Source organism: Eulemur rufifrons, chromosome 1 (assembly GCF_041146395.1).
Source record: "Eulemur rufifrons isolate Redbay chromosome 1, OSU_ERuf_1, whole genome shotgun sequence".
Classification (NCBI taxonomy): domain Eukaryota; kingdom Metazoa; phylum Chordata; class Mammalia; order Primates; family Lemuridae; genus Eulemur; species Eulemur rufifrons.
Window position 1 is genome coordinate 3124094 of NC_090983.1, and position 25331 is coordinate 3149424.

A 25331-nucleotide genomic window follows, 5' to 3' on the forward strand; every position below is an offset into this window, starting at 1 on the left:
AGTGTGCAGTCACGACGCCTCGCTGCGATTGCCACGTGCCAGGGAGCTAACACAGCTTTCCCTGGCAGTATCACTGTATTTATGAGCAAAACACCGTCCTTATCAGTCACTCAGCCCCAATCCTCAGAGCGGAAATTGAGCACAGATGTTTCAGATCTCTCATGGTTATAGGAATATACTTGCCATATTTTTGGCAACAGCTTTTAAAAGCACTCTGTGTCTTTGATTTGCCAATTTTTTAAATAGCACAAACATTTCATCAAGTTTTTTGTTGTGCTGAATAATGTTCTGAAGACTTTTTCATGAGAAAAATCACTGAAAATTCCTCTGCATTAAGATAGCACCGAACAACTGAAAGCCTTCTGGAGGGGCCGGGCTCTGCCTGATTTTACTCACCCTAACGGAGCTCAGGGATGGGCCAAGATGAAGCGCTCTGTGCCAGCATCCGGGCTATTTTAGGAACATAATAGAAAAATAGTTTGCCACTTACTCATTTGCATCCTGTGCTCTAGTTGAATTCTTTATCTCAACATCCCCAGACCAAAAACAGCTTATAAAATTTGCTTCAGTTTATAAAATTCAAGCTGGCCTCGAGCAGAACAAAGACTGTGGTTTTCTTCCTATGGAAGATTTTTCTTACACTACAATGGAATCACCATGCAAGACAGGATCGTTAAAGGATCAAATGAAATGACCCCATATAGAACATTGTCACAGAGCTCTCCATGCACTGTAAATGCACAACAGAGCGCCGACTGTGTGCGGTGTGTGGAAGGGAGAAATGAGGATGAGTTAGACGCAGTCCCTGCCTTCAGGGGGCCTCAAGGCGTCAAAGGAGCGAAGAGCACATAAATAACCAATCCCATCTGACGGGCCATCTTGGTGGGGAAATCGGGAAGGAGCCGTACGGATGGATACAGTTTGTTCCCACAGGTAGAAAGTGTAGCAGAGGAAATCCCAGGCAGAGAACACTGCACGGCAGCCTCGATTTTCCCTGATGGCCTGGTTTCCTGCCTTCATGGTGGAAGTTCTAAACTGCCTCTGCATCTCCTAGGGGACGCCCGTCTGGTCACTCGAGGAAGGGGACCCAGGATCCTTGCTCAGCACAAGACATTTGCTGTTGACCAAAGCTGCCGGCTGCCCTGACGGGACAGGTAAGACACCCCTGCCAAGAAGGACTGGGTGGGGCAGGCAGGGATGGGGATGAGGGTTAGGCCAATCTCAGGAAGGAGGACAGCGCTCAGATAAGGGGACAAAGCCGCATCAGTGCCTGGCTGAGAGAGGAGACAGAGACCATCCAGGCTGCATATCTGTGTGTGTGTGTGTGTGTGTGTGTGTGTACGATGCATCATTAACTTTCTGCTTCCCAGTCTGAGGCAAGGACTTGCTTTTGTCTTTCTTGGTGATTGATGAATGCATTGTGGAAAAAGCCATCAAAATGCAGCGTATTCAAATGATTCCATTTCCTAGAGGGCTCTGCCATTCATTCATTCATGGGGCCATGTGATTCTGGGCCGGCCGTGCCTGCTTCAGGTGGGAACCCCGATCTTTGTGTTTCTGCTTCTTTCAGTGACCAACTCATTCACTCATTGACTCAAATTCAACAAATGTTTACAGTGTCCCCTGGGAATAGGACAGGTGGTTTATTCTTCTTTGGCTGTGATCAAGGTGACGCAAAGCCTTCTCCAGTGTACCTGACAGGTCCCCTTTCTCTCCCTTAATGACTGCATTTCTCCCGGTTGTCAGGGCTTCCGCAGTTGCCATTCCTGGAACAAAGAAATTTCCGCCGTGGAATCTCACTCCAGCTTCTCCCTGGAGTGCTGCCTCCTCGGAAGGTGTTGTCTTCTGTGCACTGCTGTATTCGGGAGGACAACCTTCTGCTCACGCCTTGGTATCCATCACAGTCAACCTGGACAGGAAAAAGGAGAATCGGAAGTTGTTCTGCAGGGAGCGGGTCTATGCAAACCTGCCGCCAAACTCCGAGGAAGCTGAGAGGCCAGAGAAAGTCTGACCAATCCAGTTTCTCCGACAGAGGTGCTTAATAGGGACTCACGAGCAGAAGCCACGTCTCCGCCGTCCGTGAGACAAGACGAGATGGTGATGTCCGCATCATTACCCCGAGACCCAGGGCCTTGCAGACCACAGGGAGGGAGTGGGCAGGACACGTGAAGCCCACCCCTCCGGGAAAGGCAAGAGGGCTGTGTGAGTCCATGTCAGGGCAGGATTCAAGGGCAGGAGTGTTCTGGTCCAAGGGCGGGATGTACAGTTAACGGTAGATGAAGTAGGAACCCCTCGGACTAATTGCAAGTCAACACGCATGTTAACGTCCAACGCGGGGTTGCTTTGGCCTTCTCAGAGCAGACCAGGTGTCTGCCTACGCTTGCCTGGTTTCTAAACCGGCATTTTCTTCCAAGGAAGGCGACCGCTGCAGTTCTGCAGGGCGGGGGTGGGGCCTGAGTGCTTCCGATGGTTCCGTCTACCTGTCAGACCTGTGTGGCCCTGTGGCCGTGCCGGACACGGCTATTGCAGCAGTTATTACGTTGCTGATGTGAATGATTTGATTTTTATATTATTATTTATCTCGTGAAGTTTTCTTCAGCTTCTCAATAGAAATAAGCTCCTTGGGGACAGGGATTCTGTCTGCTGTTTCCATGTGGCCTCGTGGTCTCTGGCACGGTTCTGGAGGCTTGGGGAGTTTTTGGTAAATGCTTAACGAAGGGCGAGCTTTGAGATCTATTGTGCAAGAGAAACGATACGTCCACTCCATTCTGGCAACTGTTCCTGGGTGTGTGGGTTACTCCTGGGAAGAAATCTAAGTGGGACACTGACAAAGTGTCTAGAAGAGCACCTGGGGGTGGGGGGTGTGAGGGAGCTGGGCAGGGTGGACTGTCCGACCGTGAAGGCAGAGGAGGCGGCCTCAGCTTCCCAGCCACCGAGGAGGGACCCGAGGGCAGAACAATGCCAGGGCAGGCACGGAGAGGCTCAGGACGGGACGTGCTGTCAGAGAGCCCAGAGGAGAGCTGGTAGTGCCAGGTCCAGGGCGTGATAACAGGTGTTCTATGAAAAAGGGGTCCAGGCTCCAGTAAGTTTGGAGAATGCTGCATTTAACAGAGTTAAGCAGGTCTCAACACCCTGAGCCTCCTGGGTGTCTTTTATATGCAAATGTTCATTGAGTCTCCAGGAAGGGAATGCAGGAATGGTTGGGCCCCTTATCTCAGAAACACATCAGCAGGCTGAGAATTCACAGAGCCCACTTTTGGAGATACCAGAATAAAGGGTCTGTCTGGTGACACATCTGTTGTAAGACAGAGAGTGACTTAGCCACTTAGCTGGATGCCCTACTGTGCCTTTCTGTGGCTTTTTCTGAACAGCCACTGGCATCTTTTCCCCCTGGAAACAGGATACATTTTAGGTACATTTGCCCTGATGACTTGAAACAATGTACAGCCAGGTTGATTGCCATGTTTTGGAGCGAGCAGGAACTGTGTGGCAGTTTAATGGTAATTATTAAAACAGCAGCCATGCTTTGTGGGGCTCTGCATGGCTCACAAGGGCTTCCCTTTGCTCAGAGCCTTGTCCTGCCACTATGTTCAAATGCCCACCTGCCTCGGCACCCCCCCCCCCAAGCGTCCACAGCAGTTGGTAGCCATGGGTGACTTTATGTGAATTTGGTAGCGGGTAGGGTGACTAGCAGCCAGGCAGGGCTGGTCCCTTGTCAATACCTGAGCCATGGGCCGCTGTCGGCACAGAGAAACAGAGCGACCAGACAAGAGATGCAGAGGCAGAGAAAATGCACTGAGTCGAGTGCACACCACCGGTGTGCCACTGCCACGCTCTGTGCTGGGTCTTGTACATACCTGATCTCGTTTATTTCCACAGCCTCCCCCAGCTTAGGGCCAGGTTTATCTGATTTTTACAGATAGGGGAACCAAGGCTCAGAGAGGTCGAGTGGCCTTCCCCAGGTCACATAGCCAACAAGGGGCAGAGGGGGCTCCAAACCCACGTCCATCAGATGCCCAGGCGCAGCCCTGCCGCTCTCTGTGCTTGCCAGACCTACTTCCTCTCTGCAGGACACGAAGACCAAGCAGAAGCCAGGTGGGCTCTAGGCTGGCCTCTAAGGGAGCAGGTGCTGGGGGTTCCAGCTGCAGGGGTGAGGGGGGAGAGGTGTGCGCTCTGTTGCTCCGAGGGCCACCCCAGACCCATCTTGTCGGCAGAGCTGGGTGGCCAGGCCAGGTGGTAGCTGGGCAGGTGACCCCAGTGAGACCCCCACTGGGAGCCTGGTGCTTCCATTGCCCATGGGCTTTGCAGGCCAGCTCGGCCCCGCCCAGTCAGCAGAGACACGGTCACCGTGTTGTCACTCCTTCAGCTGCGAGGAGGGATGGGGATTTTTGTGTTGGGGAATTCTAACCACACAGTAGGTCTCATGGGAGCCAGACTGAAGTAACTCTGTTCTTGATACTAAATTATAATCTGCCACCTCTCTAGAGTGACACCACTGTCACAGCCTCACTGTCACAACCCCTCCTGTCTGTCTGCCTTGTGATTTCCGCTCTTGTGGCCAAATGCTCAGCCAGGGGATACGACCGTTCCGTTCGGCCACTTGGAGCGTGATGCCCAGCACACAGCGAGCGTGTACTTGTGTTCTGCTCGTTACCCGCGCTGGTTCCGCTCGGTCCGTGGCTCCCATCGGCTGGGGCCAGTCCAGGGCAGCGCTGGTGTCACGGGCATGGGCCCTGCAGTCACTCAGGGCCGTGCTCAGAAGGACCCGGGCGTGGTCGGATGTTCTGTGTTGGGCTATTAACCAGGGTTAGGTTAAGTTCTGTATTAGTGTCCTGAGGCTGCCATGAGAAATTACCACAAACCGTGTGGGTTCAAACAACAGAAATGTTGTCTCTCACAGTCCTGGGGTCTGAAGTCTGAAGTCACAGCAGCAGCAGGGGCACTTCCTTCTGGGAGGTCTGCGGGAGAACCTGTTCCAAGCCTCCCTCCAGCTTCTGGTGCTGCCGGCAGCGGCTTGTGGACACATCACTCCAACCTCCGCCTCCGTCTTCACATGGCCTCTTCCTTCTGCGTGCGTTTCTCTGTCCAAATTGCCCTTTTCTCATAAAGAGCCCAGTCAGAGGATTTAGAGCTCACCCCAACCCAGTATGACCTCATCTTAACAAATTACACGTGCAAAGACCCTATTTCCAAATAAAGATACACTCTGAGGTTCCAAATGGACATGAATTTTTAGGGAACACTCTTCAACCCAGTACAGGCTCCTGGAGTATAAAAAGCTTCCTCCAGGGTTCAGGAGCCCCCAAGCTCAGGGCCCGGGGTAAATGCCCAATGTGCTTTTCACGGAGAGGGACCTACACAAAAGGGTGACCTTCTCATGAATATGTATGACATCCAAAGTGCCATGGGTTGAATCGTGTCTCTCCAGAATTCACGTGTTGACGTCCTAACCACTGTTCTTCAGAATGTGACCTTATTTGGAGGTAGGGTCTTTACAGAAGTCATCACGTTAAAATGGGGTCATTAGGGTGGGCCCTGATCCGATAGCACTGGTGTCTTTACAAAAAAGGGGAAACTGCAAGACAAACACATGCTCAGAAGAAGCCACCTGAACGTGAAGGCGGAAATGAGGAGATGTCTCGGCCACCCCCGCCAAGGACTGCAGCAACCCTCAGGGGCGGGAGAGAGCCTGGGGCGGGGGCTCCCTCGGAGCTCCCACGAGGACCCAACCCCGCCGACACCTCCGTCTTGGGCTTGTGGCCTCCAGGACAGCCAGGCAGTTTCGTTGTTTCAGCCATTCAGCTTGTGGAACTTTGTCACAGCAGCCCAGCAATATGGGACACAATGTTGGGTGGGGGGAGTCCTACTTCTCCACTTTTTATGGGAGGTGGGTTTTGCATATGTCCGGACCTTCCTCTAGTCCTGCCTGGTGCCCTCTGAACGCAACCGTGAGTGTCTTGTCCAAGGAGTCCCCACGTATCTCCCACCCCCATTGTCCTCGGGGGAGTGGACAGTGTGGCCTCTGTGTTGGTCCCTGCACATGAGGCCACCCTCCGGAGAGCCTGCAGGGTCGGGTGGGGCACGGGAGCGGGTCTTCCCCAGGCAGGGGTTCCCCAGGAAGGTGAGGAGCCCTGAGAAGAGGGAAGGGAAAGGAGCTTGAATAGCTTGGGGCAGATAATCGCTGGGGTCAGCAGCTCAGGTCCCCGGTGTAGATCTAAGCAGAGCAAATTCCAACCCCAACCGACCTCTGGCACCTTCCTGTTCTCTCAGCTCTGACTGCTGGAGAGGGTTTTCGCTTTGTGTGCCGTGGCCGGCTGGGCGTGAGGGTGAGCGGCTTTACTGTCAGTGTAGCCGAAAGCGACAGATGAGCTACCCAACCGAGTCGTTCACTGCATTCTGTCGTGCATCGGTGGCCCGGTGGAGGCTGTGTCCTTGCCCAGCCGCTCATACTCACTCCCAGTTTGCCCTCCCAGAAACCCGCCCTGCTCGGCCACCTGGGGGGCAGTTTGTGGATGTCCCTCGACTCTCTTGCCCAGTCCTGGACGTTGCGCGTCTTTGCTGGCCTGGTCTCCGTGTGGCGGAGTCCGCATCTGTGCACACTGTGGAGCTGGACGTACTTGCATGCGCTTATTGCACAGCTGTGACTCACTGGCAGTGACTCATCTGCTCCCAGGGTCTGGGAACACGATCCGGAAGTGGAGTCCCTTGACCTCGACGACTCCTGGCCCCTGAGCAGACTCAGGCGGCCGGAGCAAGGTGACCTGGGCCCTGCAGGGTGTGGGTCTCAGCGTGGGGCCTGGTCTCAGGGCTGCTGTGAGGACGTGAGGATTGAATCAGCTACCCCAAGCCGAGAACTTGGCACAGTGCCTGGCACGCAGTGGGTGTTCAGTAAAAGGTGGCCACTTGACTTTTGTCGTGTTTCTAATCCAGGTCTTCAGAGTTGGGCAAGGCCTTCCATGCCCCTCTTGCCACCCACCCCGACCCTGCTCCCTGGCAGTGTCCCTGAGTGCCGCCCACCCCCAGCACGCTGTCCCAGGCCCTTGCGCTGTGCTCACACTGTACCCAGGCTCGTACCCAGGCTCATACCCAGGCTCGGGACGCGCTTCCTCCTCTTGGCCACTGGGCAGGTTCCTTGTGCCCATTTCAGTGTTTCCTTCCGGGAGGGGTCTTCCTGGACCCTTCCCCTTCCCTCCAGCCAGGTGAGTCTGACTGTGCCACCTGCACCCTCTGCCCGCCGTGTGAACCCTGGGCGGGGGCCTCTTGCTCCGCAGGCAACTGCCCCGTCCCCGTGGGCTCTGGGCACCTGGACAGGGCCTGGCTTTGTCTGCTCTGCCCGGCCTGGCAGGCAGCCACGCGCCAGGCCGATCGCTGAGCTGAGGAATTTAACTGGGAGGTCAGAAATCCCCGCTGGAATTTTCCATTGAGATAAGCAGGGGTGAAGGTTCCCAGTAAGGCAGACTCACCGTTTCTGCTCGTCTCCAAGACCCTGGGCGATAAGAATATCCGCAGAGCTGGGCCTCAGATAACCACCCCCCAACCGCCTCTGCTCTGCGGGGAGCCCCGGGGACGGGGCGCCGCCTCCCCGCAGACGGCCAGAGGACGGCCTGCCTTTCCCTGGCCAGAGGTGTGGTCACCTGGGCACTGCCACCGGGAGGAAGAGGTGGACACGTGAACAGTGTGACCTGTTGGGGGTGAGGGAGCCCCAGTCTGGGCAGGCAGTTAGCAGTGTCCGCTGCCAGCCCTGAGAGCTGCTTCTGAACCTCAGAGATGTCTACACAGCAGCGGGTCGGGCTGTCTCCATGAGACCTTGGGAAGGGAAGGGTGGAAAGTTACAAAGGGCCAGTTTGGGTAGAAAGGAACCCATGTAATTGGGCTGTCTCGGGGAGAGAAAATCCCCTGTCACTGTGGATATTTGAGCAGAGACTGAGAAATCAGTGGGCAGGAGGTTGCAGAGATTCTTCAGCCCCTGGGTGGGTGCTCAGGCCAGATCATCCCCAGGGCCCTTCTGGCTCCAAAATTCTATAATTTTGCATTTCTGTGGGAACTGGGTACGTGTGCACGGGAGTCTGCATGCCTGCACATGTGGCCTGTGTAAGTGGTATGGCGAAAATTCTCCCTACCAATGCTAATACAGAAAAGCTTATAAAATGCCTAGAGAGGGCTGGGCATGGTGGCTCATGCCTGTAATCCCAGCACTTTGGGAGGCTGAAGCAGGAGGATCACTTGAGGCCAGGAGTTCGAGATCAGTCTGGGCAACGGAGACACTGTCTCAAAAAAAAAAAAAAAAAAAAAAAAAAAAAAAAAAAAAAATGCCTAGAGAGAAATTGAAAATTGGTGTAGCCATGAAAAATATTAATTATTGTCATATAAGAAAATTGCTTAGATCCCATTGTTGCCTGATTTCCACTACAGGCGATGATGATTGTGCTGTGCACAACACCGAATCTGTGTGGCTTCAGGATAACGTCTGCGCTGTGTCTTGATTCACCCTGCCGTGGGGTTCATGTGTGCCTGAGCCTGACTCCCCACATCCCTACGGGAACGCGTCTTCTATTTACCCGGGTGCCTCCAGGCTTCCCTCTCGTGCTGGGTGTCTCTTAGTGCGGGGTTGGGGTGACCCAATCACAGAGGCCACACGTGAAAGGGAGGTTTCCGGCCATCTGGTCCAACCCCTCACTTTAGAGGGGAGCAAACAGGTGTTGGGAAGGGGGTGATTGGCCGGAGGTCGCTGAGGGAGGACCCTGTGCATTGCAGGAAAAAGACCCCCCTAGATGACCTGTGTGCAGGGTACCCTAAGAGCAGAGGGGTGTGATGAGCCCCCAGGCCCTCCCAGCACCTGGGGTCTGGCCGCTCACAGCACCCTGGCCTTTCGGGGTGGGAGGGTGTCAGGAGGCTCCCAGGGCCCTGCCAAACTGCCCAAGCACGAGGCTCTGGCAGTGGGCTCCCTGCCACCCCCCAGCATGTGCTAACAGGAAGCGTTGCCCTCCAGGTCACCTGCCCTGGGGGGTGCCCTCCGTTGGGTGGGCTTTGGCTCAGGCACTTCGGGCAGCAGAATTCTAGGATGGCCCCGAGAGTCCCACCCTCTGAGGTACACATCTCTCCCCTTGACCGTGCACAGGACAGCGAGTGTGATGGTGTCACCCCGAGATTGGGTTACGTTGTACGGCAAAGGTGAAAGGGTTTCACAGACGTAATTAAGGTCCTTTGTCAGTTGACTTTGAGTTGAGAGAAAGTGAGATTGTGCTTGGTGGGCCTGTCCTAGTCAGGGGAGCACTTTAAAAGCGGGTCTAGAAGTCAGACAGAGCCTCTCGCTGGCCTGTCTGAGGGGGCTCTGAGGGGTCGTCTTGCCTCTAATAGCTGAGCGCGGCCCCAGCTGATGCCAGCAGGAACGGGGCCCTCGGTCCTACAACCACAGGAAGTGAATTCCGCCAACAACCATGTGAGCTCGGAAGAGGACCCCGGACTCCAGAAAGACCCCGGCCTGACCGACACCTTGACTGCAGCCTCGTGGCACCCTGAGCAGTGGACCCAGATAACCACACAGGCACTGACCCCTGCCCACCCAGAGGTCACCAGAGGTGCTGTGTTAGTTTTGCTCTAGGCTGTGGTGGGAGCCACCGTGAACATGGGGTTCTTTTTTCTGAGCTCCATGCTCTGCCCCCGCCACAAGTCACAGACTTTCTTAATGTGTTTTATTTCATACGAGTGAACCAAACCTCTCTAGGAGCCCTTATCTTATGGAAAATTGAGGGGATTTTAAACTTTAGTCCAACCCAGTAGACTTGCTCTGTTATAGTAACACAAAGGATCTTCAGGTAAAATGCTCCTTCTCCCAGACATCTTCTTGCTCCTCTGACACAGATGGGGTGGGGAGAATGGCCCGTGACGTTGTGGCAGTGTGGGGAGGGGACGTCTGGTCCTCAGAGCCATGTGGGGCCCTCTGGCTTCCCGGGTCTCTGCTGGGAATGTCTCCCTGCACCGCCAGCCTCTGAAGTGCCACGGCCCTGCCCACAGCCACCTCCCGAGCCTGTCTCCATCCACTGTCCCTTGACTGGCCCCCGGGTCCTCTCTGCTCTTCTGCGCCGCCCTTATCAGTCACTTCTGCAATCTTTCACACTGCGTGTCTCCCAGGGGTGCCTGGGGTGCGGTCTCGCACTCTCGGGGTGCTTGCCGGCCTCTCCTTGGTGCTGTGCTATTTTGGGCCTGGCCTGAGGACGCCTTCCAGGGCTTTCCAGCTTCCCCCACGATGTATTCAGAAGAGTCCACACTGACCCCGGTGCCCGGGGCTCCTCAGATCTCTCTGGAATCTTTGAAGTTTCCCTCCTCAGCCCACCTCCAAGTCCCCATTCTTCCCCAATCCCGAGGCTAAGTGGGTGACTTCCCTTCCTCTGCCCCTGACCCCTTCCAAGTCTGGACTGTCCCTAACAGGGTCTATGACAGTCCCTGTTGGTGACTCTCTCCTTCTCCCGGCCAGGCCTGGCTGCCGAGCCTGTTGTCTGACTGAGGCACACGACTCCCATGCGGGGGGGTAAGAAGCTGGATTTTAACAGTTTTATCTCTTTGAGTTCCTGCTATAAAATTGGCATTTGTATCTCCCTCCCATTCTGTGCCCCCCACCCCTGCAGGAAGGTGGGTGCTTCAAGACCACGGTGGAGAAGACCCTCTGTGTTACATTCGTGTATTTCAAATTCGACCTCCATCATGTGAGCGACGGGGGGAGCACGCCTCGTCCTTCCAGACCCTCGGTTTCCAGTCTAGGGTGGGCAACGAGAAAGTTGCTCACAAAGGGAGGAGGTTCTCGAGCCTCTAAAGCGACGGGGCCCGGCCAGGCGTGCGGGCGGCATCGAGGGGGGCGGCTGCATGGAGAGTTGTCGGTGCGGACACGGCGAGAAACGCTTGTCCTGCAGGGATGACGGAGGAGCAGGAGCCCAGGCCAGATGTCCCCCCTGTAACATATGAGCCACCACTCCCACTACAGGACTGGGGAAACCGAGGCAATGACTGAACTCGTTTCCAGCAGGGCTGTGGGATGGGACCCAAAGTAGAAATTAAGGTGAGCTGTGAGAACACAAAGATGCTAGCTTCTGCACGCTGATTTTGTGAACTGGCAGTCACAGCTGACAAACTGCCATCTTCCTCAGCCTCTGGCCAACCCCCACTCCCCCAGCCATACTCAGATACTCTGAAAATCTTATCTGGAAAAGACTATTCCGTTACCACCAAGCCAGGGCACTCCAGGACTACAGTCTCGGGAAGAACTTGGGAGGACCAGGAGGGGGTCCCCTTGCTTCTCTCCTGCACCTGGACCCCCCACCCCGCCCCAGGTGGCGTCCGGCCTAGGATGTGACTCCTGCACCTGGCTGACCCTGGCTGCCTCTGGGTCGGGATGCAGGGCCGGCAAGTTCTGCTGTTTGTGGACGGAATTAATTCATTTGACCGAAATACTTTCTTCTCTTCTAGACTGTTAGTTTTCAATAGCAACAAAGATTCAACACAGCCCTGGGGAAGGAGCCAAGAAAAATGTTACATACCAGAGAAAGACCTTGCAACAAAGCAGAAAAACTGGGCGGGAGTTGGATGCCAACAAACACAGGACAGGAATGTGACTTCCGGCTGCGTGCCCAGGTGCTCCCAGATCACCTGCTCTGTGGTCCAGCCTCCTGCCCTGCCCAGCCCCAGGTGACCACATGACTGTGGTGTACTTTGCTCTGAGCCTTTCCGGAAGGGAAGAGGCCTGACCTTGGGGCTGGGGGCAGGGCGGGCACCACCCGGCCGAGGCTCCTGCTTCTGACTTCCGTTCTGAGTCTCTGTTTGCTGCTGGAGCAGAGCCTGTTCCTGTCCCTCCAGGGCCACTGCCCCGCCCGCCTGTAGAGGGAAGCAGACCTTTCTCCAGGCAGAAGGGAGGAGGAAGGGAGACAGGTAGGGGTCCTGCAGGACCCTGCGATGAGGGGCTGTCAGGCTCCCTGGAAGTGACCAGGCCTGGGGACAGGTGAGTCACTGTGTAAACCTCTGTGCACTTTGCAGAGTGTTTGTGTGTGTCTGTGTGTGACTGCCTGTGTGGCCCTGTGTTTGTGTCTGTGTCTCTGTGTGTCTGTGCGTGTGCCCAAGTGCCGTAGTGAAAGCTGCAAAGCGGGGACAGGGGACATTTGCTTTACTCAAGGCCACAAGTGTCCTTGTTTGGAGCCCTGGTGGCTCAGTAGGTCAGGTTCTCGAAAGGAGACTCCTATTTTTAAGTTTTCCTTCGGGAAAATTTCAGTTAAAGGCCTCGAGTGAAAACTACTGGTAATGAAGAGAAGCCCTTCAAAGAATCCGTCTCAAATGACACAAAATGTTCAGTTTTTACAGATTGATGGTGTCTAGAGAGCTTGTCAGGTTTTCCCGTAATTGTCCCTCTTGAAATCTGCATCTCGTTCTTCCTCTGTGTCAAATGCCACATTGCTGTGAAAGCCACGCAGTGTTGGGGGTCGTCTCGGTGTCCTTCCCGAGCTGGGCAAGGGTGGCACCCACGGGGACACCTGAGCAGCAGACTCGTCACACCAGACCCTTCCCTGGAATGGCCTCTCCTCCTTGCTCCCCCCAAAAAAGACTAGTTTGAGGTTTGCTGTCTTTTGCTGTTTTCCTTGGGAGGGAGGGAGGTGTGAGAGACGAAAAAGCCCCAAACCAAGGCCAGCAGGGCAGCCCTCGTCACGCATGCGGCATTTCGAGAACATCTTCGCCTTGGAGAGACTCCTTCCTAATAACCCACCCTGGTTAGAATCTGGAGGCCAGGTCGGGGCCACGCGTTCGATTTTCGCTTTGGACAGAGGGCGAAACCTCTCCTTATTGGAAGCTTACGACGCAGCGTCACACACAGAGTTGTGCGCGAAAATGTTCATCGCAGTCGTTTTATAACGGAGAAAAAATTCAAAACCAAGTAAAAATCTAGTACTAGGAAAATGGTTCAGCAAATTGGGATACTTGTAGCAATGTTATGTTTGTTAAGCTTTTTTTTTTTTTTTGAAGGTAGGGTATATAATTTTATGTTAAAAGTATGGGTTTGGTTTGTTTTTAAGAATCATAGAAGGAAAAACTACAAGAAAGTAGTCAAAAACCCATTTGGATTGTAATCAGGGTTTGGGGTTATAAATAGTTTTTTTACATACTGACAATTATATGTTTATATTTATAATAAAATATATTTTTTAAACAAAGAGATGCGTCATTGTCAAAGGACTGAGATGCCAGTGTCTGGTGTCATCGTAACGGGCATCCGTTCGCATTTCACCTAATTCTGACATGTTTTGGGCCGTCGGCTTCAATGACGTGAGGTGGGTTTTATTAATCTGTGTGAATAAATAGCAAAGAGAACTGGGAAGGGTGTTGCTAAACACTTGAGAACGCGCCACTGCGGGTGTGTTAGGACTGATCAACGGGGCGTTTCCTCCTGGGCAGGTGCCGTAGGTACTTCTGTCAAGAAACAGGGCGTCAGCCCCGGGGTGGCCTGGAAAGTTCCGAAACTCCATTCTTAAGAGTTTATCACTTAGGACTCGCTACTGAGCTGACCACTGAGCCGTTTCCGGTGCGCTGTAGTGGCGGTTTCCTGGGGCAGGTGATCGTGACGCGGGAAGCACGTCCTGACGCTCTCCGCAGTGGCTGGAGTGACGCCAGCGCCCGTGAGGCCGGTGCAGAGGTGGAGGCCGCCTGCTCGGGCTTTGATTCTGTGTCTGTGTCCAGGAAAAGCCGCCGGGCCTCCCTGTAAGCCGGGGTAACGCGGCCCCAGAGGTCTCCCGCTCAGTTTCAGCAGGAGGCCGTGCAGCGGCCTAGGCAGGCACCTGTGGGTGTCCCCACCCTGCTCTCTCCGTGGAGGGGGCCTGTGCTCTGGTCTCGGTCAGCCACTCACCCACAGCCTCACCTGAGCGCTGTGTGCAGGGTGGCCTCGGTGCATGTCACCTTCTCTTCTTGGCCACTCAGAGCTGCGCCTGTCTCAGCGGCTGCTGGGTCCTTCTTCCCCTTCCTGCCGATGCCCAGTCACTGCCTGACAAGTGCCTGGGTGTGACCGGCGGTAAAGCCCTGAGGTGGAAGCCTCATGTCTGTCCCATTATGGCTTCTTGGTAAGCCACCCCCTCCTGCATTTATGAAACAGTTATTGAGCACCCACTGTATGCTCAATGAATGCAGTCCCTGCTCTGGTTGGTGGTCACAGCCCAGGAGAAAGAGATGATATTAAGACAATTATTATATAAATTAAATCTCATTAGAGGTTTACTGCTCAGTGAGAGAGATAAGTCCTTAATACAAGAATTATTCCAATTAACATAGAGTTAAAAACTGAGATAATTTCAGCCCAGAAGAGGATCAGGGCAGTGCAGGCTCTGTGACGGCAGGGACCTTTGCCTATCCCATTAACGACTGTTTGTGGAGGTTGACAGTCGGGGCCAGGGTTGGCGGCTGCGAGACCAGCTAGAAGCTGTTGCAGGAGAGACATTTGCACCAATCCGAGTGGAGAGAAGCGAGGAGACCCAGAGGGGCTTTAAATCCCCCCTTTGCTAGACAGTGAAGTGGATGGACAAACCCTGGCAGTATCTGGACTTGGGGACAACACCCTTCTGTTATCGTTCTTGGTGCTTCATTTGGAATCCTGGACTCTGGTTTGCACTTTGGCTTGTGGGATTGAATCGCGGGGCTGTATGTTTTGTTCCCGGAGGGCTGGCTGCCTTTTCAAGGTGCATTCCCACGTGTCCACGTTGCGTATTTTATTAACACTTTTAGCTTTAATTTTCTGCTAGTGGATCAGACTCTGGGGAAGGAATTGCTCTGGGCTTTGTGCTGGTGAGTGGGGTGCGAGGGAGCGGAAGGGCCTTGTGAGGACGTTGGCTGGCAGCTGTGGGCCTGCGGGCTGCAGACGTGCAGGGCAGCCGGGCAGGGCAGGGCAGGGCTAGGCTCTGAGAACCTGTCCCCGGCTAACGCAGCCAGATTCTCAGCTGGCCCCTGTTCCCACCCCGGCCACTCTCACTGTGACGTAGGCCCTGTCCTAGTCCATTTTGCGCTGCTGTAACAGATACCCGAGACTGGGTAATTTATAGAGAACAGAGACTTATTCCTCATGGTTCTGGAGGCTGCGAAGCTCAAGGCCGGCGGCCTGCATCTGGCGAGGGCCTCTGGCTGCATCTGCCATGTGGGAGGGGGAGGGCAGGAGAGAAAGACGGAACCCGCAGCCTCAAGTCCACTTCACCCTCGTGACCTTGACACCCCCTTAGGCCGCACCTCTGAACCCTGTGGCATTGGGGATTAAGTTTCCAACACCTGCTTTACAGGGGACACATTTGAGCTGCAGCAGGCCCCAAGAAGTTGTCCTCAGTTGAGGCAAATATTTCAAAACACAGGTGCTGGGTCATGTAGCTCTTCCTCTGTGCTGACCTTATTCATTCATCCCTTCCTTGGGTATTTATTGAGTGCCTACTACATGCCAGGCACTGTGCCCAGCCCTGAAGAACTTAGACAAAGTCCTGGCAGTGGTTGTCAGCCTTGGTTGCATACTGGGGAGCTTTTTTCTTTGTTAAAAAAAAAGGCTGGAAAACTTAAAACAATTTTCTGTTTCTAATCCTTCTCTGAAGCTGGCATCACACTGGGTAGTGAAACTTGAGTGTATTCTCGTTTAAGATGGGGTTCCCGGCATGTTTTCAACAACCACTGCGAACCCCTTTCCCTCCTTGGGAGAAGCACCCTGGCCCTTCTCTTCCAGACTCCACCCCTCTCCAGTCTCTGTCTGGCTAGAACAGTCTCGCCGGCATTTAGGACTCAGTGCTGTCTGTTCTGAGACTTTGATTCCAAACTCCATTCTCCCCCTTCCATCCCCGCAGGCTGCTTGTTGGGGCCGGGAGGGGACGTGGGCTGCTCCCTATTCTCTTCTTCCTTTTCCAAATTCCTCCCCGTCCTCCTTGCCTCCCGCTAGCCGGCTGTGGCCAGGGAGGGAGACGAGACCTGTTCACGGGTCGAGCTGCCCCCTTGATGGGTTTGGACACTGATTAGGGGCAGTTTCTCTTCCTGGAAGTTATCCAGGTAAAAAAGAAAGAAAAAGTGATGACATTAGAGTGTCACCACTTGCAGCTCCCTAGTGAAGTAGCTGGTCCAGGCAATGGCCTTCAGTGACCACTGACCTTACACGAAGACAGCTGGACATGACTTCCGTCCGAGGGAAGTGTGTGCCACGCTCTTGAAGCATTCTTGCTAGAAAAAGCCATATCTGATCTGGCTTCTGCTCTGAGCCACCAAGCTATGGGACATACGGGGAACATACTCAGTGACAATACAGGGATGCAATCAGGATAATCCACACCAGGAAACTGCAAGACAACCTGATTTCTTCAGCAAGTCCACTGCAAAGAAAAAGAGAATATACGTATCTGCCCTGACACGCACAGATGATGGGATGTCTGGGCTTTGCTTTGCACCACCCTGATGTGGGGAGGTCCAGGGACGTGGGTGACACAGTGTGGCCAGAGCTGCTTGCTGGGGAAGTGGGTGGTGGGTACACGGGCCCAGCAGACCATTCTGTCTAGCGTGGCGTGTGCACGGAACTTTCCATGATAAACAGATATGCAGAGTTCAGCCATGTGCATTTTGAGGGCAGGGCTGGTTTTTCTCCAGGGCACAGCTCTGCGGCTTCAGGGGCTTTAGACACCATTCGAAGAACTAGAATGTTTTGACATCATTGAAACACCAACTTTAACCCATGAACGAACAACCAAGAGATGCTCAGATACTTTTCACCTCTTGGATAGTTTCTGGAACAAGTGACAGGTTTGTAAAAAGAAGTGATGGAACGAGGACAGTAAGCTGTGAGACCCCCGCATGCCATCATCGCTTTTCAGGGTCTGCGGTGGCTCGTGCCAGGCACTTTCCAAGCATAGCTACTTTTGTTCCTCACGACAGACCTATACCAGAGATCCTGTGCACCCCACTTTACAGACGGGGAGCTGGAGCACGGGGTGCACAGTGGAGCAGGGCTGCCCACGCAGGTGGCCTGTGACTGGGGAGCCCTGTTCCAGGCCGTCTGCATCGACCAGGGAAGCAGCCGCCGGGAGGGAGCTCCCCGAGACCGTTTGGCCTCGGACAGCCAACCTGCCTCAGACTGCGGTTCTTTGCAGGGCATGGCGCAGGCGTGTGGGAGCCCCCGGCCCAGGGCCGGCCCTGGCCAGCCCTGTGTGTTCAAGCTGGTGCTGCTGGGCAGCGGCTCCGTGGGCAAGTCCAGCCTGGCCCTCCGGTACGTGAAGAACGATTTCAAGAGCATCCTGCCCACCGTGGGATGTAAGTGAAGGGGCAGAGGCCAGGGTGGCTGACCCATGGGTGGGGACGAGGCCTGTCTGGAGTCCCCGTACTGTCCTGGAGCGTCGGGCTGTGTGTGCCCAGCACGTGTGGGGTGGAGGACAGGGTCCGTCAAGGGCAGGCACACATGCAGAGTCCAGAAGGACATGTAAACGCCTGGCTTCCCGTCAGCCCGGCCTGGGTCTGCAGGGGTGGAGATTCAGGGTCAGGGTCTCTGGCTCTGGAGGGTTGCAGGGGGGGGAGGTTTGCGGGGTGGGGGGGACCCAGAAGAAGCCTCCCCAGGCTCCGGCCACTGCCCTGCCCAGGTCACCCTCCTTCTAATGCTGCTCCCTTGGCTCATTTCCCTAAAGAGCGTCCCCCTTCCCGCCTGGACTCGGTTTACTGGCCTGGCCTGGGTGGGTTGGGGGGTTGTGGTGGGGGTAGCAGGGAGGGAAGACCCTCTCACTGTGGTTCTTATAGAGGCTGACACATCACCATTCTCAGACGTAAATGTCTTTGGAGCATCTGTGGGCCGTGGGCACCCTTGGAATCCTGCTGTGGGTACATCCCCCCGGGGGTGGACACTCAGTGTCCCACCTGAAACAGGGATACCCAACGTGCTCTTTATCCTCCCCGAGACGCCACATGCAGAATCCGAGCCTTGGCTTCCAGTTCGGACTCTGCCACGGATAAGCTGCCTCATTCCTTCCCTCACTCATTTAGTACGTGGCTGTCAAGCGTGGACTGTGTCCCCGGGCGGCATCAGGTGCTGCGGGGTCTGTAACCAGTAAGCGGGACACCACACACAGAAACACAACTACAAACTGTGGCACGGGGCATTAGCTGTTTGGGAGCCCTTCCATCTTCTCAGGGGGGTGTAACTCCTGGAGGGTCCCCGAGGGACACAGAGGCCAGACCCCCAGCACTAGTGGGGAGAAAGGCCAGACTGATGGGTGGGGCTGGCTCCGGAAGGGGCCCTGGGAGAGCTAGTCAGGGCTGGCTTGGGCTGGGCAGTGGGCCCCCTTCTCCCCTGGCAGGAGGTCTGCACCCCTTGCCCGTGATAATAGACTTGGCTGCTTTGAAAAATACAACAAGGTGCCAAGTCTGGCCTGATGGTGGCCTCAGCTGAAGCAGAGCCCACAGGAGAGGGGCTGCGAAGCCCCTGTGAACCGGGTGGTGGGGATTCAAGACGCTGGAAAGCGGCAGCAGGTCGCAGCCCAGGTGCGCGTGCCTGGGGAGGGAGCTCGTTCTGAGCCACCTGCAGACGATGCTCACAGGCTGCTCCGACCCAGCCGTCTGCCTGTTTCTGTAAATAAGGTTTTGTGGGAACACGGCCGGGCCTGTTCGTTTACGTATCCCCTGTAAACAATGTTCTTGATATTATTTCCTTTATTCACTCAAAATGGCAGCAGCGTTGAGTCGTTGCAACAGGGACCTTATGGCCAGTGCAGCCCAAGGGATTTGCTACAGGACCTTTTACAGAAAGCGTTTGCCACCAACCCCACCTAGCAGAGCCTGCAAGAGCTGCAGCCTGCGGGTCCTGGACAGGCTCGAGCTGGATGCGGGGTGGGGGTGGGGGGTGCTGGATGGCCTGCTGGGTGGTTTGGGATTCACTGGCCACACCCGCTGAGGACCCACCCTCCCAGGGTGGGGGAGGGGGCCCACAATCGAGGTCCCCTGAGCATCAGGGTGGCGCTGGGCTGACTGCGTTTTGCAGGGAGGGGGCCCTGCACCTGCTCCCAGAAATGCCAGGGGCCAGTGCCCCTTGCCCCTGCCTGGGCTGTCCCAGCCGCCCACCCTCTCTCTCCTAGGGCCTGGCAGGAGGTGACAGAGGCTGTGCCCAGAGAGGGTGCCAGGGGGTCTTGGCTTGCGGGCAGGCCTGGGTGTCTCCTCTCTACTCCTGGTCCTCTGCCTGGCCCCCTGGGGGCCATCCTCCTGCTGGGTGGCTTGGGTCACTCCCTCCCCAGGCCTGGCTTTACCTGCTGTCTCCACAGAGAAGAACCTGTCCTGCGGGCAGGGCCCTGCCTTTGTCCCAGGACTGGTGCTTTGCATCTTTGCTCCCACCCTGGCGGCTGCGAGTGTGGCAGGGCTGGGGTGGGCCCTCGGCCAGGAGAGAGCGAGTGGGGCAGAGAACAGACAGGCTGGTGCTCCTCCTGCACTCACTCAGCCTCCAACCTCGGGGCTGGCACCCATTTACTGAGCACCTACTGTGTGCCAGCAACGGGCTGGGTGTTGGGGATTCGGCAGTGATGAGCCCTCCCTGCCCGTGGGAGCTGCGACCCCTTGTCTGAGTGTCTGTGTCACACGTGTCTTCACGGGTCTCCACGCCTCAGGACTCGGATGTTACTATGTTATTATAAATATCATTTATTTGTTTATTATATAACATAACTATGTTAACTATATTATTATAGTCATTGCACTATCATATGTTATTATAAAAAGTGGATGTTGCCACTTTTCAGATGAGGAAATGGAATAGAATCATTCCTTTAACTTTTGTGGTTTGGGGAAAAGTGGTCCGTGCTGTACAAAAACCCTGGAAGGCCGACACTTCTGTGTCCTTTGCCACTAGGGCACTGGCTTCCCTGCAGGGGAGGGGAGGGTGCGGGTGCCTGTCCCTGCAGGGCAGCCCGGTGTGCAAGTGCTCGGGCTCGGGGACACTCAGTGACTATTCCCTGGAGGAATGAAAGGACCGCGGGGCGTCCACGGCGCCTCTCCTTCCCTCCACCCGATGTCTCCCCTGGGAGGTGGGGGTGGGGACTGAGAAAGGCTGCTGTTACCCTGGGTGACTTACAGTCATCACTGTGCGTGCCGCCCACCCTCCGTGGTCGCCCACCGCCAAACTCTGAGAGTGAGGAGGGCCGAGGACCACCCTGTCCAAGGTGGTGCCACGTCTGGGCAGGGTGGTCCAGGCTTCGGGAGGCCTGCCGTGGCCCGAGGTGCCCAGGGGTCTGGAGGAGCGGGGCAGGCATGGGCACTGGGCTTGGTTCTGGGCAAGACGCCGTCCGCCAGAGCTGGACAGTGACGGGCTCCAGTCCCAAGCTGCGAAGTCAGGTGGCTGTGTCTGGTTGCCACAGGAGCAGGCAGGAGTGAGGCGGAGCAGACAGGGATCCCAAGAGGCTGGTGCAGCCTCCAGCTCAGCTCTGCCATTACCTCCTGCCTGCCCCCTCCAGGAAGGCCTCCGTCCCCTGCAGGAGAGGGCCTGGTCGGGGCGGGGCAGACCTGGGGGCGGGGCCAGAGACCACCCCTCTGGAATCCTAACTGGTCACAGCAGGGGAATTCTGGCCTATGTCCCTGGGCTGCAAACACCTTCTTAGTGACATCTTTTGGAAGGATGGTGACACCTAGTGCTTGTGTGTGCACTTGCCAATGTGGGGCTGTACGCAGGAAGGGGAAGGTGACACACCAGTGTCCCCGAGCCGCGGGTGGGAACCTCGTCCTAAGCGAAGCTCCTCTCGGCCCCTGTTTCAGGCGCCTTCTTCACAAAGGTGGTGGAGTTGGGAGCCTCGTCTCTGAAGTTTGAGATCTGGGACACGGCCGGCCAGGAGAAGTACCACAGCGTCTGCCACCTCTACTTCCGGGGCGCCAACGCCGCGCTTCTGGTGTACGACGTCACCAGGAAGGTGGGGTTCACCGCGTGGCGCGTCCTCACCCTGCTTGTCAGGGCGGCTGCCCCCTGTTTCTCAGGGTCAGGGAAGGCTCCTCTGACAGAATCATGGCCAGAGCTGGTGCTTTATAGCGTAATCACAGCAAAGAATAGGGACCACATTAGTGAGCGTTGGTCACCTCCTCCAGGAAGCCCTCCTGCCAACCCCTTCTCCTCCTCCTCCATGGCTGGGTTCTGCTCCTCCAGGGTCCTCCCGGAACAGCCCGAACACACCACTGCCGTCCACCCTCAGTAGTCCCTGAGTGCCGCTGAGCTGGGCTGTGTCTGCCCGTTTCTGTAACGCTCCTCCGCAGAGTGTGTCACCTGGGCAGACACTAAATACCAGTGAGCAGACGCGTCAGGTGTGACAAGGGAAGCTGAGATGCGGGAGGAGCAGGGACTAGCCGCGCTGGGGCGGAGCCGGGTGGTGGCGGTGGGCAGTGGGCAGGGCGGGAGGAGTGTCCTAGCTGAGGCGTGTGGTGGGGTCTAGGGAGGCCGGGGGGTGACGAGAGGGGCTGCAGGAGCAGTGGCTTCTGCGGGGTGGAGCGGGGCTGTGCCGAGCCTAGGGCAGGAGCCCCATTACCTGGTCTGCAGGGCCACCACGGTGAGGGTCAGGATTTGGGGTGGTGGCCGCTCCCTAAAACTCTTGCACAAAGTGACCCTTTGAGGACATCTGGGGTGGAGGCCTCAGGAGCTGGGGGCCTGACCCTGAACACCCCGTGGCCACCAGTCCCCCGGGCCAGTTGTGGGCAGGAGCTGAGGTGTGTCCCCGCAGTTTGCTGCCCGGCCACACAGGTCACCCAGGGCAGGAGCAGACCTGGCCACCCTCTCCTCAGGGCGGAGCAGCCCAGCAGGTGTGTCCACGGCCACCTGGCTCCCAAGACATTTTACACAATGGGACCAGCAACACCTGCCTCCTACCCCCGTGTGGCTGATGAAGACCACCTGGAAGTCACAGCCGACATTAGCATTTTTCTCTTTCCTAGGATTCCTTCCACAAGGCCCAGCAGTGGCTGAGGGAGCTGGAGAAGGAGTTCCACCCCGGAGAGGTCGTGGTGATGCTGGTCGGCAACAAGACAGACCTCAGCGAGGAGCGGGAGGTCACGTTCGAGGTAGTGCTGTGGCACCTCTGTTAAGTCCCATGGGAAGAGAGAGGCTGTCCACCTCGGTGTCCAGACCTTGGACACCTGCACACTCACACATGCACACCCACACCTGCACACCCACACACCCACACCTGCACACCCACACCTGCACACCCACACACCCACACCTGCACACCCGTACACTCACACCTGCACACCCACACCTGCACACCCACACCTGCACACCCGTACACTCACACCTGCACACCCACACACCCACACCTGCACACCCACACCTGCACACCCGTACACTCACACCTGCACACCCACACCTGCACACCCACACACCCACACCTGCACACACACCCACACCTGCACACCCTCACATTGGCATGCACACTCACGAACACACATTCACACACATTCACAAACACATGTGCATGCACACGTGGGGACCCCTACATTTACACACACACAAGCACATTCTCTCTCTCTCACACACACACACACACACACACACTTTCCGCCTTAGTTTCCCTTTTGGCCAATGATTTCTGGTCTTTCCTGGAAAGCTCAGAGCTAGGGAGGTGACGGTTCACATATGGAGAAAGCCGGGAGCCCCACCCAGGCCCTCCTGAGAGCTGGGGGGTCCTGCTGGCGTCTCGCACAGGGAATGCGGCCCTTACCACCTGTCCCACGCCACCCATGCCAGGCCTGGCCCTCCCAGCCTGCCCCGTGGGAGTGAAGTCACCGTTCCCTTTCAGGTGACTTCGCTCCCACAGGTCTCCCTTCCCACTCGGGGAGCAGCGGGCTCAGGACACCCTCTCTCACCCGAGTGCATCAGCCCCTCCTTCCCGGGGGCAGCAGTCGCCCGGGTGATGCTGTCTGTCTCCCATGGCATCTCCCTCCCTACTCTGTTTAGGACAAGGACCGTGTAGGAAGCTGCAGACAAGTAGCTGGTGGGGAGACTCGCGCGCACACCACAGGCCGCCCAAGGAAGGGCTGATTCAGGGCTCAGCTGGGGGCACCTCCAAAAGAGAGAGGCCCCGGCCTCCTTCAAGGCCATGGAGAGACAGAGAAGTGGCATGAGGATTGCGGAGAATGGGGGAGGGCAAGGGACAAAGGGAGACAGTGTCAGTTGGAGCCCTTGGAGGGGGTGCCCGAGCTGGAGCCCTCGTGGCAGGTGGCGGCGGGGCAGATGGGTCTAGGCTTGGAGCTGCGCCTGCTCAGGGCAGCCAGATGGGCAGGCGCGGAAGGTACTGGCTGAGCAGCTCAGTGGGGACGAAAGCAGGGCCGGCCGACAGCTCTGTGGGCCCAGGACAGCAGAAAGTGGCCGCAGGCAGGTGTGGCTGTGGGGGTGGGAGCCTGTGCTGTGCCCTTGGGGTCTGCCATGAGCCGCTCTTCCTTGGGAGGGGCCCACATGGGGAAGCCACTGTTTCTCAGCCACCCTGACTCCTGGGCGTGGATGTCACCTTCCCGTGAACGCTTCTCTCCTTCCTGGTCACGCGGTGCAAGCTGCTGCTTCCTGTTCCTCCACATGGGCCCGACCGTCGTCAGAACACGCGGGCTCCTCGGAGGGGGGCCATAAGATGGACACTAGCCTTTCCAGGCTCTGCTGGGACAGGACGGTTCCTCATGAGTCCTGCCCTGGGAAGAACCTGTTCCAGGGAGCCACCGTCTCCCCTCTGCCCCCTGCCTCGGTCCTGGGCTGGCTTCTCCAGGGGGACCAAGAGACAGAGCGTAAACAAATGTGGAGGAACTAGGTCTGCACGGCTGCAAGTGTCCTGGGGTCTCAATGTCAACCAGGTGTTCTTCGGAAACTCTCTTCTTACTAAAAATGTTGGATTTTGTGGCTGTTTCCCTTAGGAAGGGAAGGAGTTTGCCGATCGCGAACGGTTGCTGTTTATGGAAACCTCGGCCAAACTGAACCACCAGGTGTCTGAGGTCTTCAGCGCTGTAGGTGAGAGACGGCCCCAGGCCAGGCAAGGGGGCAGGTGCTCTGCTTTGCTGGTGCCCAGGACCCAGGAGAATGTCTCCAGGGCCTGGAAGGCAACCAGGAGGGGTGAGGGGGCCCTGGTTCTATGGCTCTGGGCAAAGGTCAGGAGGGGGGTCCCGGACTGCCCTGGCCTGCAGGGCGACTCCCTCCCCACCCAGCCCCTCTGTCTGCTTCCACAGCCCGAGAGCTCTTGCAGAGAGACGACAGGGAGGGCCAGGCTCCGTGCAGGGACCCAGCTGTGGTTCTGAACCAGGGGCCCACGAGGCAGGCCAGATGCTGCGCCCACTAGAAGCAGCCACTCCAGGGGGGTCGTGGGGAGGACGCCTGCAGCCCACGCCAAGGCTTCAGGGTGGGCCCCTGCCAGCTCCAAGTTGATTCTGATTCACCGTTGACGCTGGATCATTCCTGAGCCTTAGAGGCCCCTGAAAGTTGGCATCCTTTACAATAACCACTTCCCAAAGCCAGTCGGAATTGTCCGGGCAGGATCCAGGGTCAAGTGTCTCCCAGAAGAGTGTCGGCCCAGACACCACCTGATTCTGGAAGCCTGTGTCCGTGCCATCTGGACTGTCATACTCTCAGCCGCTTCGCCCTGGGACACAGAGGAGTTAAACCGGGCGGAGAGGAAGCAATGATCAGAAAGATATTTTGATCCCCGTGATGGTCGACAGACACCCTGTACCTGGCTTGGGCAGCGTGCTGGCCCCGTGGCCGGGCCCACCTGCTTCTGGGAGGCGAGAGAGGCAGGAGCAGGCCAGATGGCAGAGTGGGAGGCCCAGGGCATCTGTGTCTCGGGACGGGCAGCTGGGGGTGGGGGACACAGTCCCCTCCCACTTTCCTCCTGGCTGCAAATTTGATAAAGCAAAGTTTCTGTCCAGTGGGTGTGAAGATTCTGAGACTTTTAGCCTGAGATGCAAGTTGTACCTCATATGCATTTTTTTTCTCTAAAAATTAAACTGCTTTCAACAATCTAACTTTTGGTGAGTTTTTGAGGACAAGGTAGGGCACAGAGCCTGAAGGCTGCTGTTATTGTAGGTGTCTCTGCACGTGTTCTGGGATCTGGCGGGTGGCGTCACTGCAGGTGTCTCTGCACGTGTTCTGGGATCTGGCGGGTGGTGTCACTGCAGGTGTCTCTGCACGTGTTCTAGGACCTGGCGGGTGGTGTCCCTGCAGGTGTCTCTGCACGTGTTCTGGGATCTGGCGGGTGGTGTCACTGCAGGTGTCTCTGCACGTGTTCTAGGACCTGGCGGGTGGTGTCCCTGCAGGTGTTTCTGCATGTGTTCTGGGACCTGGCGGGTGGTGTCACTGCAGGTGTCTCTGC

At 56.6% G+C, this 25331-nt stretch overlaps 1 protein-coding gene across 1 annotated transcript; it reads left to right on the top strand.

Annotated features, from left to right (window-relative positions):
- Positions 1-11479: 11479 nt before the first annotated feature.
- Positions 11480-24971, top strand: RAB17 (RAB17, member RAS oncogene family). Its single transcript, XM_069466130.1, has 6 exons — positions 11480-11989; positions 17127-17286; positions 20758-20909; positions 21919-22044; positions 23884-23977; positions 24193-24971. The coding sequence occupies exons 2-6, from the start codon at positions 17130-17132 to the stop codon at positions 24300-24302; spliced, it is 639 nt and encodes a 212-aa protein (XP_069322231.1). The 5' UTR covers positions 11480-11989; positions 17127-17129; the 3' UTR covers positions 24303-24971.
- The last annotated feature ends 360 nt before the right edge of the window (positions 24972-25331 follow it).

Bases quoted from the DNA above. Each gene is read 5' to 3' on its own strand.
- RAB17 (XM_069466130.1), top strand. From the start codon at position 17,130: ATGGCGCAGGCGTGTGGGAGCCCCCGGCCCAGGGCCGGCCCTGGCCAG. The intron at 17,287-20,757 runs GTAAGTGAAGGG...CCCCTGTTTCAG, and splicing joins CATCCTGCCCACCGTGGGAT to GCGCCTTCTTCACAAAGGTG. The intron at 20,910-21,918 runs GTGGGGTTCACC...TCTCTTTCCTAG, and splicing joins TGTACGACGTCACCAGGAAG to GATTCCTTCCACAAGGCCCA.